The sequence below is a fragment of the Anser brachyrhynchus genome (assembly GCF_964034855.1).
Source record: "Anser brachyrhynchus genome assembly, chromosome: 2".
NCBI lineage: Eukaryota > Metazoa > Chordata > Aves > Anseriformes > Anatidae > Anser > Anser brachyrhynchus.
Window position 1 is genome coordinate 125522260 of NC_137695.1, and position 18849 is coordinate 125541108.

General features: G+C 40.0%; 1 protein-coding gene across 2 annotated transcripts in view; it reads right to left on the minus strand.

Annotated features, from left to right (window-relative positions):
* Positions 1-18849, minus strand: part of CPA6 (carboxypeptidase A6) — an 84647-nt gene that overhangs the window by 44918 nt on the left and 20880 nt on the right. For both annotated transcript variants that reach the window (XM_080580860.1, XM_080580859.1), the window contains exon 2: positions 1406-1481. In XM_080580860.1, coding sequence (XP_080436986.1) covers positions 1406-1481 — 76 coding nt within the window. The remainder of the gene's footprint in view (positions 1-1405; positions 1482-18849) is intronic.

An 18849-nucleotide genomic window follows, 5' to 3' on the forward strand; every position in this document is an offset into this window, starting at 1 on the left:
AAGGTAGATCTGCTCACTTTCTTAAAGAACAGTAGCAAGAAAGCTTCATTATAACCGACAGATGGAATGCTTCTCAGTGAAGATGTAAAAGCTCTGCTATCTTCATTTTGTTTGATTTGGTATGCAGACAGATTTGATTTGCTTGTATCCTAGATGTTAACTATTGGAGTATAAAATTACACGCACCTTCATTCTTTGCCTCAGTGAGAACACGATCATTTACATGAGGCTTCAGAAAGAGAGACTGAGAGATTGATTGCAGACTGCTGAATAGTTTGCTGGAAGTTGAAGGCAGTGAGCAGCACAGAGGTTTGTGCATGCTCCCAGCACTTCGGTACTGCTGGTGTGACACAAAACTGTACATCCCAGCACTGCCAAATTTACCAAAGTGTTCCATTGGCTGCGTCCACACAGCTCTTGTCAGCGAGACACAAATGTAGGCTTGAGTTCACTGTGCCAAATTACTCAGTTTTTTTCTGTCTGTGCTGCCCGTGAAGCTGCACATCAAACTTCTTTACCTTCATAGGTACAGGAAAAAGTCAATCGTTGCCCTTGAGGCAGAGCATGAGCCAACACAGGTGAATAGCAGAGCCTGGGACCTGAGTTCAGCACCTGGAACAAGCTCAGCATAGTGATCAGATTGCTACTTCCCTGGCTTTGCTTTGGTTAGTCTGCGTTTTGAAGACCATTAACGAGGTTTGTGCCTCCCCTGGTGCCTAAGCTCAGCGCTTGTGCATGAAGCAATCCTTGCTGTGCTGTTGCAGGGGTCTGGTGCTGTGCTTGCGGGTGGTCTCCTTTCTCCTCTGATAATGGGCCAGACTGCTGTGGAAAGAGTGCCTGTGCCTTTGGTAGCTCTGTCAGCAAAGCAGAGCACTGCAGAGAGCTCTTGTGCTGCGCTGCTACCGTGGCACCAGGTAGGATCTTGCTCCATTAAGTTTCATTTATATCTGTTGGAAAATGCTAGGGAAAAAAGTGTTTGGCTTGCCAGTGAGTCTTATGGACACTCTCATTTGTCTCTTGAGATTCTCAGACTAAAGCCACCTACTTTTTCCTTTTCCTGTTTGTGTTCATATCTTGAATTAACTCAGTGTTTTAAGTAAAATAATCAGCTGGATAATGAAGCATGCAATTGTGTATGCTGGCAAGAAGTGAGAGAGCAAAAGGAGCAAATATGCAAGTGTGGCACCTTTATTATTTTAAGGCAGTAAATGTTTCCTGTTAAAATTGTCAGGCCTGATGAATCTAATTCCTATGCCATTTTATTGGGAAATTAGGAATTTAATGGGCAAAGGCTGTTTTCCAGAGTATTAAACAGCTTGGAGTAAAATGACAAATGAAAGACATTTAACTCACTACAGTTTTCAACAAAGTTCAGAAAAAGAAGAATGAAAATAATCAAACTCACCTTAAGCCTGTTAAATGCAGCCTTCAGGATCTGCGTTTCCCTCTCACTCTCAGGAACAACTCGTATGACTTTATCACTGCCAATAACAGAACATTGAATTGGCACTTTAAGGGTCCTCACAGCAGCACAATGCAGCAGTAAATAGGTTGAGATAGCTACCATACTTCTGCTCTATCTCAGCAGCAGCAAAATGCCAGCCGAACTGGAACTATGCTTCTAAACCTTCTCCCTGGATTATGCACTTCCATAGAAGTGATTTGCCCTTTACAGAGAAAAGGGTTAGCTCTCCCCTCCATTTCTGTGTAATTACTTTTATTCATTGCTTCTAACAACCATTCAAGCAATCTTCAATACAGAAAGTCTGCCTCAAATCAAAACAATATTCTTCTTTCAGAAACATAAGATATGTTTTTGAGGGTAAGATTGGGAAAGATACATCACTTTTGTAGGTTTGAAAGGCTCTGAAGGTGGTGGTGGTCTCATGCCTTAAAGAGAGAGGACTTAAGAAGACAAGAGGCTTTCATATCAAGGACATACCCTTTGCTTTAACCATTAAAGCTTTCATAAAAATTTGTCACATAAATAGCTATTCATACATGCTTAGAAAGTTCTAGATAATAGCAGCTCATTTTATGCATTTTCTTTAGCAGATCTCAATGAACGTAAATTTGCTAACAGGCAAATAGGAAGTGAATAGCTCCATACAATAACTACCATTCATCTCATGGAGCTTGGGGAGGCTGGAGAACACAGAAAATACAGGGTATGATCATGTAGCTAAAAGAACATCAAGCCATACACAAGAGGTCTGAAATAAATTTGCATGGCCAATGCTAATCCTGGCATTTTCCTACCTTTTAAGGCTTTGACTTCAGACTTTTGATATTCAGTACTTCTCTTCCAAGAGCCAATGGAAGTCATGTGCATCTTTATTTATTCAGTTCTGTCCCCTAGCCAGAATTCCCTTAACTTTTTTTTTTTTTTTTGTAACTCCAATTTCCTCATTATTTGGGAATTTTATGCTGTAGAATTTCCCTTGACATTGAGAAGAAGCTTGTCCCTAAAATATACTGTGAATTCTCTTACCTTCCTGATACTTCTGAGTCTGCTCAGAAGGTACTTGCCAAACTAGAAGCAACAATAGCGAGTGTGCCTTCACCTACCTCCCTGTCTTAGGAAGGCTCACAGGCTGCTTCCATTTCTCAGGAAGCAGGCACCAGATCTTTCCTTTGGTGTACTGTGGCTGAAGACCTTGTAGGACCCTTTTTGTTGCAAGAATTCTTAAGTCATTTACAGGTAAACATTAAGTATTGTCAGTAAGTGGTTCAGAAAAATGCACTGGTTCTTGGGTTCACTATTACTAAACACTGAATTCTGGAATGGCTTACTCTGGCCCTTTCTGGTAGTCCTTTTTATCCAATCACCGTAATTCTTTTGTCTTTTCTTTCTAATCACCATTTGCTCCCACTGGTTAGCTTCTGATCCTTCTTTCTGTCTGAGCTCTTCAGTTTTGATTCTCAACCCTGATGAGCTTTCCCTGCAGATGAGTCACAAGCCCTGAAACTCTTAAGTCTTGCAAAGACTTCATAGGCTTAAAGGTTTTTGCCCAGTTGAACTCCAGGATGTGTCTGCAATAATACTGATGTATCCGGAGAAGTGGACCTCGGTCCACTCTTCTTGGGTGCTGCTGACCTTAGTTGGCAAATTCTGTGCCTAAAAAGGAAGATTTCTGGAAGGATCCTTGTTATAATTTGGCAGCTCTAAAATTTTAGGGGAAATTACTGTGTTTCTGAGCCAAATTGAACCTCCTTTACAGGAACTTACTCAGAAAGGAGTAGGCCCCTTACAGCACGCAACTACTGTATCTGTTCAAGAAAAATAGATGCTCTTAATTTATAACACATACAACAATAATATTCTTTCCCATTACTCATTTCTCTACGGGTATTAAATTACTGTTAAGAAGGAAATTAGTAAAAAGAAGCAATGATTGCCCAGGACATGTGAAGGTGAAGTAACTAATAAAGATTCATTGGAAGTTTCTGGAAGGGTTGGGATAGCCCATGTATACAGAACAGATTTTAATGAAATAAGTAACTAAGCATGTGTTACGCGTTGGTAATGGAATTTGGAAGAAACTGATATCATTTAGGTATGGTCCTGAATTAATACATGTCACTCTAAACTGTCTTGGATTAGCTCAGCAAATCTGTCATTTCTCATGTGATGAAAGACCTGGCTTAAAGGGGAAAATATTGGTGCTGTGACAGATTGATCACTTGACACATCATTGGGAAATGCCTCAGGCTCTGGCTGGGCCTGATCCTAGAGAGCACAAAGAAAGCAGTTTATCATACCTGGTACTGTTAGTATTTTATGAAAAGATGGTTAAGCCAGTATGACGAGGCAGTTTCATTGTTTATTTATGAAAGCTGCAGGAAGACACTAGACTCTGGAAGGCTATCTGCTAACACCCATCTCTGTAGGCTAGCCAGCTGGTGGGTAACAGATTCAAGGCTCAAAAAAGCACAAATATCAGATCCCACTTTACTCCTGACATCCACCAATCAAAGAACATAGTTCCGGGGTTATTTTTTATAGCTTTACAGCTTCTAGCTACATTTCATGCTAAAAAATCAAATGATTACATTAAGCGCTACCCAATGAATTTAAGGTAGAGATCTAACAGCCTACCCAGTATTTAAGTCAGCACCAAAATCTACCAGGTCAAGTCCCAGTACCTGGACTAATGTGGTCAACAAACAGCAGCTGCACCACAAACATTCAGAACCATCCCTGGTGAGGTCTCCTACCCTCACTCATGTCTAGCTGTTGAGGAGAAAGGAGCAAGTAATAGTGTATACATTTAGGAAAGGTTGTCTCATATCGTCTTGCCTGCAGACCCATATCAGCACTCTGCTGTTTCATGCTGTCTCTAAACTTTTTGTTAAAGTCTATTTTTAAAAATTCTATACAAATAGCAAGACGGGATATATTTTCTACCACTGCTGGGGACTATGCATTATTGGTTTATTTCTTTGGCTCTTTTCATTTACTTCATAGTTTTGCTTATCTATGAACAGAGCAGATGGATTCAATGAAACCATTTCAGAGCACATACACAACTATACTGATGGAATTAGTAGTTCTCTCACATGAAGCTTTCCTGATAAAGTCACATGACAAATTGTGTTTATGTAAATTCTTCATTTCCATCACGAAAATCCTTCTTATTGTTTTATTTTCCTGATTAATGTGAACCTTCATCAGCTCTCTCATTTCCCATGGAATTCAATAAAAGTATGTTTACAAAGGCTTTACAAATATTTTAAACACAGTTTGAGGAACGACATGTTATAAATCAAATACCTATAGAAAAAAACTAAAAGAAAATAAATCCCTACTTACAAGCATCTCTTTCCTCTACTGCTAATCGTAGAAGAAATATTATAGTTCTTGAGAACAAATTGCTTTAGCTGCTGCACTTAACTGATTCATTGGGTCTTGGGAGCAGATCCACACAGAAAGATGTATCTGAGAAGCTACACCATGAAAGCCTCTAGTCAACTCCCAATATGCCATCAACTATCATGAGTGATGAATGAGAATTGCTTCATCTCTTTTTTCTGCTAAATTCTTCTGCTAGTCAAAATTTTACAAAATATTCAAACTTTTCTTTATCTGTTAGTTAATGGGATAGAGACTTTCAACCAGGGATTCAGTACTGTTACAAAAATCACTTTAATAAGGTTGGGGTCCTTCCTGGGACCTGATAGGAATATCTGGAAAGAGAACTTAATGAATCTTCCCAAACCCTCCTGGATAGTTTTCTTTATTGGAGCAGATGCTGATCCAAACAGAAGAGAGCACCATTTATATTTTCTATATAGCATTAAGTATAGTTTCTGCCTTTTAGATATTAAGGTAGGAAAACTGACATTTTTCCTGGTATAAAGAAGAGCTAGCTTATCTATAATTTTGAATGAAAATGATTTTGCTTGGGTAATGTAGGCAGAAATGCCGAGGAGGCAAAATATTTTATTGCATGATATTTATCAATATAGAATAGATGATTTCTCTGAAAATTGAATTTGTATGCAGGTTTCCTGCTAACTCTCAGGCATGTCCATTTGAGTTTGATTTATTTATTTATTTGGGGGGGGGGCGGGCGGTGTACAAAAAGGGTTTCTTACTCTACCCAAGTAAGTAACCCAACTTTACCTGTGGGACTAAACCAGCACAATACTACTACCACTCTTCCCTTAAGCAGCTTCATTCCAGAGACACATGGTCTAGAAAGGTGAATGTCTTCAGTTTAAGTTCCAACCAGGAACAATGCTTTTTCAAGCAAAGTTGGCCTCCAATGACTTGCGAACTCTGCATATAGGGCCATCAGTTCAAATACAGAAAGTGGGAATCAGTTGCTTCATTCTCAGAAAAAAAAAGTATGTGTATGGTAATGGATACCATCTTACATCACCAAATGTCATTCAGTCTTATGCAAATACAAGAGAGAAAGAAGATAGTTACTCAGGGCAGAAAATAAAATAAGTAGCAAGACAAACAAACTCTTAAGAAAAACAGATCAAAGTAAGAAATCAGATTACAGGGAGATATGTTACTAACTGTGCAGGATTAAGATATGCAAAAACTTGGGAGATGCCCATTTTGACCAAGGAAGAGGCTGCAGTAGTCTGCATAAATGAAACACGTTGTATACTCGTTTGAATTCACTGCTTGAAGCATGCATTATATAACATGTTTGCATGAAACAGATGATGATTGTTAGCTTGGATGTAATCTTTCCAATGACATATCAAGCACAGTTACTTTTTGAAAAAGCCCCATCTTTGGTCCAGTATCAGAGATTATTGAAATAAACTTTGGCTGTAACTAATATTTCTCTACATATTTCTCCAGTGAGTTTCCCTGTGCTTTGTAAGGACGTTATGAGTAGACAGTGATCCTGTCAAGCCTGGCATGGGCCCTGTTATTGCAGTACCAGGATGCACCATCTGTCCGTCTGGGTGCTGTCCTGCCCAAAGAAGGAAAGCTTCCCCAACACCCCTTTTCATCCTGACTGCAGAGGTATGTTTGGCTTGTGTGGCATGGCTAGACAAATCTAGTTTACTGTCATGATTAGGTTATGGCAATTGAAATGGGGCTACCCAACAGGTGCCCTTGGACAGACCTGATTACATCAGCTGTGTCTGTTTTTATCCCTTTTCCCATCTCTTCACCCTCACTTCCACCATACTTGTACTTTGCTTTCTCTGTCTCCTCTCAAATAAACAACTCAGCCCTAATTACTTTTTCTCCATTGGTCCCAGATTTGCTGCATCTGTATGCAAATCTGGAATTTCTACATACTCTTAGCTTTATATGATATTACAGACATGGTTACCTTGTTGGGCTCCAAATGTACCCAATACTCCCTCTAGATTACCTGTGAAATTGAATCATTTCTCACAGAAAGAAAGAAATTGTTATTTTTATTTTCATGAGACGTGCATTTAACTTAAATTCACATATTTTCTTTATCTGAATCTCTATGGGATGCCCAGAAATCCTCCTAGATTTAGTACGTAGTTTCCTGTAATAACAAGGAACAAATCTTATGACCAACAGGTCTTTTGTAGTACTCTGTTTCTCTCCTTATTTTTAATGAATTCAATACAAAATAATTCCCAACTATAGAGAAGTAATGTCACAGAATGATAAAATAATTTTGATTGATGGGATAACCGAAAATCTAACCCTCTACTTAAAGCAGGGCTACCTTCAAAGCTCATGTTACTTGGGACACTGTCTGGTCAAATTGAGAATTTCCTCAAGCACAGGGATCCCACAGTGTCTCCAGGTGATGTTTTCATATTTGGTATCCCATTGTGTGTTACCCAAGTACCTAATCGGGATTTCCCATTTTGCAACCTGCACCTGCTGCCCATCATCCTTTTGCTGTGTGCCTCCAACGTGAGCCTGGCTCCATCTTCCCTACAATCTCCCATCAGGTAGTTGAAGACAGCAATAGGAGCCTTCTCTTTAGAGTCTCCAAATAGAAGAAAACTTTCTTTTAGTCTCTGTGGTGTATTGTATGTCTGCCCCCTCATCATCTTGGTGGCTCTCTGCTTACGCCTCTGCAACTCCAGAGGTGGCCTCAGAAGAGCCAAGAGCCACTCCCTTTAACCTGAGCAATGCTCTTGCTAATGAGCCCAGGCCATCATAAGCCTTGATCACTGCACAGGTGCACTGCTGATTTGTCCACCAGCACCCACAAATTATACCCTACACACCTGCTTTCTGATCAGCCCCCAGCCTGCACTGATGTGTGGGGTTATTACTCCCAGAAGTTAGACTTTGTTGAACTTCAAGAGATTTGGTGCTATTTGATGTGGTTTCATGTAATTCTTTGCAAAGCTTTGACCACTGTTACTTGGGGAAGGTGTTTACAACACAGTGCAGGATACATTGATGGCCTGGGAAAAAATAGTTTCTTGTCTGTCTTCGTGTGTTTGGGTTAAACACAACTGTACCACATTTGTAATTTGGCATCATGTTTGTCACAATCTCTTTGGGTGACAGGCTGGCAGACGCTGCAAATTTCCAAAGGCCTCTGTGATGTGTCAATCTGCAACTTTCCCACTGGAATAGCAAGCTATTATTGCAACATTTTATCATAACCAAGTTCAAATACACAAAATCCACAAAACCAACCAACCAACCAAACAAAAAAACCAGAGCTTGATTCAAATGTTTCACCTCTTAATGCAAATTATGCTGATATGCATTCCCAATAAAATATCTGCTCAAATAATAAATACTGCTGAGATTACCTAAGTGCCTGTAAGCACCTTTCAGATAACATTTCCCTCAGCAGGCAGAAAAATGGCATGAGGGAACAGATTCTCAAACTTCTGAAATTCTCACTTTCTTGACCATTGAGGAGGGATCTCTGCATAGCAAATACCCCTGAACAGCAAAACTGGAGACCTAAATAGGTAACAGATCATAAGAAATCCACCCAGATGGGATTTTCTAATCACTTGATTCTGTAAACTATTTTAAGAACAAATTATGCATTTGGAGTTCATAAAACTGTTCCATAGCATTATGGTTATGAATAAAAAAGCTACCTAAGATTTAGACTGGTAATTATTACTGAAATGAATGAGACTGCAGTGTGTGAACTGTTCAGATGGATTCACTGAGGAGGATAACACCAAGCTCAGAACCCAGCCACATGGACAAAATAACTGCACAGTTCTGCCAACTGCAGCCAGGGCTTTTATGTTTTTAATTCCACTACAAACAATTCTAACGTGTATATTCCCTGATGGGCTTCCAACACAAAATGGTGATAGACAACTACAAAGCTCAGTAAAGGCAACAGTAGGGAAAAAATGCCAAGGACTCAAACTACAGAGACAGTGAGGCTTGTCACAAAAATTACCAACAAAATTTTCTTCATTTGAATGTGCAGATTCATAAAAATCTAAACCTTATCTTTTGAGAGAGCTGGAAAAAAAAGTATGATGCTATACAGGGCTCCTGTTGAAATAGTTAACTCTTCCACAGAAACTGATTTTTTTTTTTCTATAGAGCTTCCAGCAGTTTTAGAAACCTGAGAAATAGATCACCCTTCCTTGGTCCTAGATCTGTAAAGAACAATGCATATATTTGCTTCCTACCTTGAAAAACAATTTAATTACTTTATTAACAAAATTAAAAATGTCTTAGGTGTGAGAGTTAAATATAAGAATTAAAAAGAGAACACAGTCTACTCTTGAGACAAACTTGCAGTGTTGTGATATTTAAAATTCCACCTTGCTAAAATCCTACTCTTTCCTAGGGACACGTTACTTGACTTTTCAACTTTTCCAGATACACAGTCCTTCAGATGGACTGTGTGCCTGATAACAGTGTCTCTTTGTACCAACATACAAACGTTAGAAAGATCCATAGCATAAAAAAAGCAACCAGGGGAGTTTGAACTCCGAAAAAGACTCTATCTCCTAATCAGCTCCATTAAGAGAATGTGCTAAGCAGTCCCCACATTTTTTTTCCTAGTCTTTGCAGAAAACAGATCACTCTCTCCCCCCAGCTGACGGCACGCTGCCCTGTGGAGCTGTCGGGGAAGGCTTCCCGCAGCTCTCCCTGGAGCCTTCTGGCCTCCTCTCAGACTGTGCGTTTCCAGGCGGAGTGGCATCTGGAGAGCAACATGACATTTTGCCCTCCTGTCAACTTATTAATAGATGCTACAGTTGACAGATTCTTATTCTAGTTTAAATACCAGTATAAGACTAAACTCCTGGGCCATTGCAGCCAGCCCTTGGCTGTTGCAGACATCCAGGTTGGTTTGACCAAGCGCTGCTGTAGAAGTACAGTGCTCTTCTGCTTCTTCTACAGGGAACGTGTTGGACAACCTCTCTTTGATGGTTAGAAACCCTCTAATTTCCAGCTAAAATGGCCAGTTTATACTATTTAATTCCTGTACTAAAGCTTTATTCAGATTAAACATTTTTTTCCTCTTCTGCTATTTGATTCTCAGCATTTGAAGACAGCAAACATTTTTCTTCTCAGATTTTGTTTTGCTGGACTAGCTAGAGCGGTGTCTTCGAGGCAAAGGCCCCACACGTCTTTAGATACCCTAGTAGCTCTGTATTGGTTTTATGTAGCAAGGTTTTGGTAGCTGGGGGTTGCAGGGGTGGCCTCTGTGAGAAGAGTCCAGAAGGTGCCCCATGTTAGATAAGGGCCAGTTTCAGCCAGCTCCAAACAGACCTGCCGCTGGCCAGAGCCAAGCCAGTATGTGGTGTTGTCTGTGCCTCTGTGACAGCAGATTTAAGAAAACAAACAAACAAACAAAACCCCTAAAACTGCTGCGCAACAGCAACCGGGAGACCTAGCAGTGAGAACCTGCCCTGCAGCCCCCCAGGTGAGTGCAGCAGGAGGGCAGGAGGTGCTCCAGGCAGGCAGCAGCAGTTCCCCTGTGGCCTGTGGAGAGGCCCCTGGTGGAGCAGGCTGTCCCCCTGCAGCCCATGGGTCCCACACGGAGCAGATCTCCACGCTGCAGCCCGTGGAGGAGCCCCCGGTGGAGCGGGTGGATGTGGTGGGAGCTGCTACTCTTCAGGGACCCGTGCTGGAGCAGTTTGCTCCTGGGGGATGGACCCCGTGGTACGGAGCCATGTGGGAGCAGTTGTTGAGGAGCTGCTGCCTGTGGGCAGCCCCCGCAGGCTCAGTTCCGGCAGGACGGCATCCCGTGGGAGGGACCCCATGGGGAGCAGGGGCAGAGAGGGACCGTGAAGGAGCAGTGGAGATGCAGCATCAGGGACTGACCGCAGCCCCCATTCCCCGTTCCCCTGTGCCCCTCGGGGGGAGGAGGTGAAGAGGGTGGATGAGGGGAAGGTGGTATTGTTTTTTTTTTCTTTTTTTTTTTTTTTGAATAAATAACTTGAGAAAATAATTTGGGTGTAAAAAAAAAACTCTTTCTGTATTTTTGTGGATAGTGATAACTCAAGGCACAGAGAATGAAAAATAAAAGCATTATGAAATTCCTATTGGTGAATGGGACAAAACCTGGAAGTATTCGCTTATTCCTGATTGACAAGCTTTTGAGTTCAATTTAAGACCTTGATCCTGCAAGCTGCCATGAATGTGTAAAGGCTTTCAGAGTTAGGAGAAGGAGGTCTGCATGTACTCATCACAGTACTTGGCACAGAAACACAAGTAGCTGGTAAGAGTGTGAGTTTGTAAGTGTATAAAAAAGACATCAGAGGAATTGTCTCATACATATTTTAAAGAGTAAATGTCAAGATGGTGAGCTTAGTTTAAATTTAAGACTTATCATTAGTGTTTTCTATGTATTTATTCATTTATGCAAGTTGCAGCAAGATGGATGAAAATATTTATGGAGTGAAAAAAAATGTTATGGAGTGAAATATTGTTGCATTGAGATGTCTGTAGCATATTAAGTTTTCCCAAACTACTCTATCATGCCTTACTGCCTAATTTTCTTCCATAGAGTGACTTTGTTTTTTAATTCATGCAAAGCACACATTTAATGTCACTGTACAGATAAAGTGCAAACAGGACATGCATCTCCACAAATTTGCAGGAAGACAGGATCCATAAATTTCAAAGCTGGGGAATATAACAAATTTACTGATGAAAAGCCTGGGTCTGCTTCTCTTTTTGCTTCTGTTACTGCAGTAGGCTGCTGTAATTCCTTTGATTTCAAGGGACTTACCTCTTTATTCTTGCTGGGCCAAACAAAAAAAAGGAGTAAACTTTTTTTCCAGGACAGGACAATCAGTTATTCCTCTGTGTCAGAAAAGGGTAATAGAGACTTGGATGCTGAATTGTTCATTAACTCAGTATGCTATTTTGAATAAGAAATTGTAAATCTTCAGGAACTATGCCCAAGAGCAATTACACATGATGTTAACTGCTAAATCCTAAAACAGCAGATGACTGAGAGTCTCACAGGGAGCCCTGTTACCATCCCCACAGGGACATGAGTCCTGTTGTTGGAGGGACGTGATGAGGCTGAGCTGAGATGGCAAAACTCTGTGCCCAAGTGGAGCATCTCTGACGAAGGGGAAGGGGAGAGTCCCTCAGGAAGGGCGGTTTGCACACCCAGATTGGGATGAATCAGTATTTGTGAAAGGGTTCAGAGCGTGCATTGCCAATGGGAGCCTGTATGTGCACCAAAACAACCTAGATTGTTGGGGATCACAAATCTCACCAAATTCGCTTTTCTTTTAGTGTCATCAGTGGTATAAAATATTTTGGAAATACTTGGAAACTCCTTTTGATGTTTAATTGTGTAATGGGATTCCTTTAAATAACATTCAAAAAATATATTTTAAAAGTAAATATAAAAATGTTTAATTATATGTTCAAAGAACGTGAAAACCAAATGTGTGAGGTGGGAGGTGAAAGAAGTAATTTGCATGAAAAATTTTGGTTGCACTCAACCATGTCACAAAAATTTAGAGCTTTAAATAATTAGACACTGGAAAGTGTGGCAACTATGTGTGCTTCAGTTTATTTACTGAACCAGCTTGCATTGACTGAAATCATTCCAATTACCTGTGTCATTTGTGGTAGCAAATTTAGTATGCCTGTGTCTGCAGTAGGAAGTTATTTTACTAGTTATAACATATTTCTAATGTTCAGATTTTCATAATTTTCAGATAAAGCTCTGATATTTTTATTATTATTTTTGTTACTGGTAGAGTTCAGAACCATATTTTGGAGTTAGATGTAGCTTGAGAAACCTCTTGACTCATGGCATTTCCTCTTCTGTGGATGGACCATTTTTGCGTGCTGATGTATTTACAGGCAATGTTCAGAAACCCTCCATGGTGGGACATTCTTAGCACACAAACCAGAAAACGCTTATCCAGCTGCTGCACACAGCTTTATGGATGCATATAGTCTTTTTCATTTTGGATATATTTAAGCTAGTTTCAGGCCCTGTAAGTTATTGCCTGAGCCTTTTATTTGTTTGAAAATACAGTTTTTAGACTCTTCTGTACTTTTTACATTTGTTTCTCGTACCACAGGATTTAGATGAAAAGCTGCACAATGGGAGGCACTGGCCCCTCTGCAGAGACGATGCTGCCACCCCATCAGGATGCTGCCCTCCTCACCCACTGCTCATGTGCCTACAGCTGCTTAGCTGGCTGCTTACAGCACTTGTATCAATATTTTGTAAAAGACACCAAAAAGGTAGATAAGAATAAAGATCAAAAATATGTGCTATTATTTCAGTGGGACCAAATCTAGGACCTGCATGTAAATATATGTGCCACATTACATGTTAGTTAATTGTATACCCAATTGCTTGTAGGACCTGAACATCAGGAGGTATTTGTTAACATCACAGCAGTAAAAAACTCAACCAGTTACAGTTAAAATGTGTTCAGTTGAGGTCAGCTGTATTTAGAAGCTGGGATCTGGAAGCCAACCGGGCTTCTTTTGCTGGGCATGGGGATCCCTTCATAAAGGCCGTGAAAGCCTCCCAATGTCTTTGCACTTGTCTGTCCCATCAGGATACTACATGTTATCATTCTCATGCATTTTTATGTCATGAATTTAAGTTCCATCCTCGCACAAAGATTCTCAGGGCAGACTACCCATGCAACTTTGCAATGACCGGTGTTTGGACTGGCCATTTACTTGTTAAAATGGGCCATAGATTTTGTTGCTTCATTCAACTGTATCCAGTGCATTTTGGTTTACAGCGTCAAAAGTGAAAACTTAAAAAAAAAAACAACCAGACCTGATGAGCAGGGGGGGAAGAATTACAGAGGAGGGGCTTCCTGGCCAGGATTCCCAGAAAATGAAAGGAGAACCCAGAGAGTTCTGCTCATGATGTGACTGCAGCTTCTTCTTTAAGAAGCATTTCTTTAAGAAGTATTTAGTGTTTTCTTATGAAAGGCCTTGTGTAGGCATACAAGACAGTCTTAAGTCCTAACGACTTTGTAATACATACATCACAGATCTTGCACATGCTTAATTATGTGCCTTGATAAAGATTTCAGGATGCTAAATTTAAATGTGTTTATAGTGGTTTGCAAGTTTGCAGTCTCACTTAACAGCAGGGAACGAATGGAAAGGAAGAGTATAACACAGCCACACATACAAACAAGATAGCTATGCATAATTTGATGGGTCCAAATCTTTGAACTTAGTCTTGATACGCATATATGCAATCTGGCTCTCCTTTGATCTAGATTTTCCAAAACTATTTTTTTTCTTCTTCTTTTTTTTCTTTCATTCTTTTGTTTTTTTTTTTCATATAGCACAAACCAGTCCTATCTTACACAAGACTGACCTGCTACGCTATCACTGAAAAATGCAAATGATAGCACTGAACAACAATAACAGAAAAGGCACACCAAATGCACAAGACTATTCAAAAAGCAAAGTCAAATTGAAGGCTTAGGGAGGGAAATAAATATTTTAGTGGAAATGAAATTATTTATTCTCTAAAGACAGTTTCTGTTAGGCAGCTGCACCAGCCATTAAAGCAATTATATTTTGCCATCTTAGTAAGCTGCTTGAGAAATCATTTTTCTCCACTAGATTAATGCTGTGTCAGTTCTCTACAAAATCACTTTTGACTTAAGGGAGTGCTGTAGATATATGGTGCATAATTATGGAGGTAAACCTTGGAATTTACTTCTTTATTGTATTAATAGTTGCTTGGGTTGGATAATTCGGAATCCTGCAGAAATTTCTGTGCCTCTTAGTTTGCTGAAATCCTGATCTTAAATGATGCCACAATAAGATTTCCCTAAGCAAAAAAAGATGACTGGTTGTGTTTAAGATAATAATGCTTAGCTTAACTGTACCTATGTAGCCTTTTGTAATTTCAGTCCAACTGAAAATTAGGTCAATTCTGCAGGGCTTCCCTGAGTGGTATTTCAAAACTCACATAAATTCTAGCAGTGCTGTGAATAGACAGAATAATTTTATTATATTGTGATAACCTAAAGATATATGGAGATGGCATTTGCATGTATCTAACAAAATGTTGCCCCTTTCTACCAGCATGACTTCGTGAATAGACCAGTCCCAAAAATGAGTTCTCAGTTGTTGTGTATTTTGTAAAAGATTAATATTAGGCAGGTATCTCCGCGTAGCACCTTCTGAATACCTGTCCTTGCAACAGGCCCAGGTCCATGCCATACCACGCTAAGCCACCCTACCCTATATAGTCCATAATGAGAAATAGTCATCTCAAGACTATTCAAACTACTAAAGATATGAATAATGCTCTGGAAGTCCAATTTCCATTACCTACACAATGAAAGAAATGTTTGCAGAAGAACTGATACAGTATAGAGCACAACCTAGTTAAGCTATTCTCTTCCTCTCGCAGCTTTGCCTTAGGGCTGTTTAATTGCCTTTTTTTGTCCCTTCAAGGAAACCAAACACCCTGTCTTATGACTCCAGGGATGTGATTGCTCTGGGTATTTTATTCTGAGCTCTTCACGCTAACCTAACTACTCTGCACATTCTAATACATTTTCTTGAATCAGTTGACAATGGTTTTTATTCCTATTCCTCATTAGCACAAGAAAAGTGTATATTTTAAAAATGTGGATTAATAAATAAGGATTAATGGGCAATTGACAGGTCTTAGTGAGGTTATTTACCAAACCAAGGTGAGGTTAAATAGCAATAAATGCAAAGAATAGGTGCACCACAGAATAAATGCAATCCATATATTATAGCTGTGTTGTAAGGCTGATGTTTAACTTGGCAATTTGTGTTTGTGACTGTAAGGAGAAAGATTTATATTGCATATTTAAAAAATAAATTGTTTCAGAAGATATCTTACAAAAACTTGGGACCAGCTTTTTTTTTTTTTTTTGGTGCTAGTGTACATTGTTGTATTTAAGTCACCGGAGTTATACTGCCTTGCATAAACTCAGAATCTGGTCTTGAGTTTTCATGTCTGCTGACATCCGTGATGTGCAGATATTAGTGCAGAATGTTCACTGCAGGATGTTTATTGCCTTGCAATTCCTAAGTCCATTATTGGTACTCATTTAAAATATATCTACCTTGCATGGGCAAATAAATCTTTCTGGACTATAGCCCTCACAGCAACATTTTCAGTTCTGATAGCTTTTTTTTTTTTTTTCCCTGTTAAATAAATCCTGATTGTGTTAATCCTGGTGTGTTAAATGTAATACATGATTACACGATGAAGCTGGAACACAGAGGTTGTCCCATGATACCAGAAGGATCACTGAGCACACTGTTTCCAGAAACTTTCCCATCCTGCATGAAGTAAAAATGAAAACTTGTCTTTTTAAAACCCAATAGAAAGACCCAGTAAGCCAGAATAGCAGAAAAAAATCAGGTGGCATTCAGGTGCCTGGTCTTATCATAGTGGAAGGATTCAAACCTGAGTTTACCACATCACAGGAGTGTCCTCAGTGTGTTTTAAGTGTGTTTTTTTTTTTCCTTTTTTTTTTTTTTTGAATTTTAGTTTGAAAGCCCCTTCTGAAAAGGGCTCTGGGACTGGGAGCCATCACTACTTACGCAGTCTGCAAGAAATAAGGAATAACATTCTCCTGACTTCTCATAAAAGAAGCTGTGGCAAAATTAGGGAACAATGGCAGGGTATACTATGAATGTTGGGCTAATGCAAACCACTTTGTACCCTGTTCCTAACCGATCCACATAGTTGTGCTTAACATGGCAATTACGTCTTTTATAGGGTCTGTTAATACAGGCATAAACTGCTTGTAGTGAATGTTGCAGTAAAGCTGTTCAGATCTGCCCATTTGCCAGAGTAAAAAAGAAAAGCCTTCTTTTAGACCTCATCATTGCTCACATTTACTTCACCTAGCACACTTACATTTTTATTTTGTGAAAATGGTGAAAAGTCTACATAGTGTTTTCTAAATCCTTTTCTGGTAAGCTCAAAGCTTTACAAGCTGTACAGGAAAATAAATTACAGAAGGGTCTTAGATCATCTGCTTTTTATTATCTTTTTACAGAAACAGCAAAGATGATCTTATTAAATCTTACTAATATTGTAAATAGCACCGATATCAGTATTGATATTAAAATTAATGATTATTAATTTTTAAAAATAATTTTATAGTAGATTTCTAAGTTTTTTAACACCACTCAGATGGGTGACAGTGCACAGTGAAAGTAAATAATGCAAGGAGGCAGCAAATTAGACATTCACAGCAGTGTGATATCAAGTAGAGGCTAAGGCATCTTCAGAATAACAATAAGGAACTGCTGAAAAATGTGAAAGGAAAAAGACAAAAGTGGTGAAAAATGTTTTTGTTTTTGCAAATAGAAAGCTCTGAGCTAGCATTTTAGCTTGAAGAGTACAGACTTGAACATTAAGAAACACATAGTGAATGACTGAATGTACAAATAAGTATTAAATGAATGACTACCATGTTATGGATCTACTAAAATGGTTCAGCTTTGCTCTGCGATGGGCAGCCTTAGATATCTGTAGCAGCCGCAGAAATCCACATTACTCCTACTTACCCTGACTAGTTTGTGCCACCAGCAACTGTTTCAGTCATGGTGCCTACAGCAGGAAATTTCCTGAAAATCTTGAGCACTTTAATTTCCTCAAATACCTCTTTATGTGCTTCAGTAAGGCATATACAATATAAAATACACAGAATCCCAGAGTGGTGGAGGATGGCAGGGACTTTGGAGGCCATCTGGTCCAACGCCATGCTCAAGCAGGGCCGCCCAGAGCAGGTTGCCCAGGACCATGTCCACGCTTCGAGATTCTCTGAATGTTACTCTGGGTCAAAAGGTGTTTATTTTTATCCAAACATCGCAGAGCTCTGTATTTGGGACCATTCTTCCAGCCCAGACCTAGCAGGACGTATCTGCAGCACCAGCAGCCAGCCAGCCACTCTGTCCTGCAGCTTCAGCTGCACCAGGAACGGTGCTGAGATGCTGAAGCACTTTGAATTGCCATCACAGAATTTGTTTGCTTGCTTTCTTTCTCAGTAAACCATAAAACTGAAGTAATGTGGAAAATAATGTGTGGTGTGTAATGGGAGGTTTTCCCCCCTCAGCCCTCAAGCAAGAAGCTGTGAACAGTTGTGCTCAGTTTACTACATGGGAGGCTGCCAGCCCCAGACAAATTTGTATCTTCTCTTAAATCTTCAGCCCAGCTTCAGTCACTCTCTGGGGCTGCTGGAACATGCCTGATATTTCTTAAGCCCGCTCATGGTAATTTGACTCAATTTTTTGTAACTTCCGAAGCAAAAGCTAGATGTTAACTAGTTTTATTATAGGAGAATTTTCATTTCTTGTTACCGATCCTTCGGTTTCCATAAAGGAAGGACACAAACACGCCTTTTGTAAATGAATTCAGGGAAAAAACTAATACTGGAAGTTCATGCTTTGATATTTTTGTGTTGGGTGAGGTGTATATATAGCTGCCATATATTGGGCTGATTCTTGCCTTGTGCCCTTATTTGCGGTGACACCTCACTGCCCCACCAGCAGGACCCAGTGAGGACTGCCGGGTGAACACCACGGTGTGGTTACAGCCCTGGGCCTGAAGGGACAGCTTGGATCCCCCCAGCCATCATTTTCCCTGCCACCGTGGGCCATGGCCAGTGGGGTGTTTCTCCAAAGCCCCCTCAGAAGGGTCGCTCAGGTACATGCAGGTAAATATCTTGCTTCCCCAGTGTCTTCTTTTTAACGGAAAGACAAACATCGTTCACTTCATATTATTCACTTCAGTCCTCAGCTAACGAAAGAAATTGTATGAAAGATCCTGAACTACTTCATTATTTAGTCAGCCAGTTCATTTCCAATCTCCGAGGACAGTGACTTAAGGTGATCTGGTTAATTACCAAGACCACATCCTTCAGCACACGAGTCCCAACAAAGAAATGGTCAAGGGCAGTGTTTTTGGTTATCTGAGT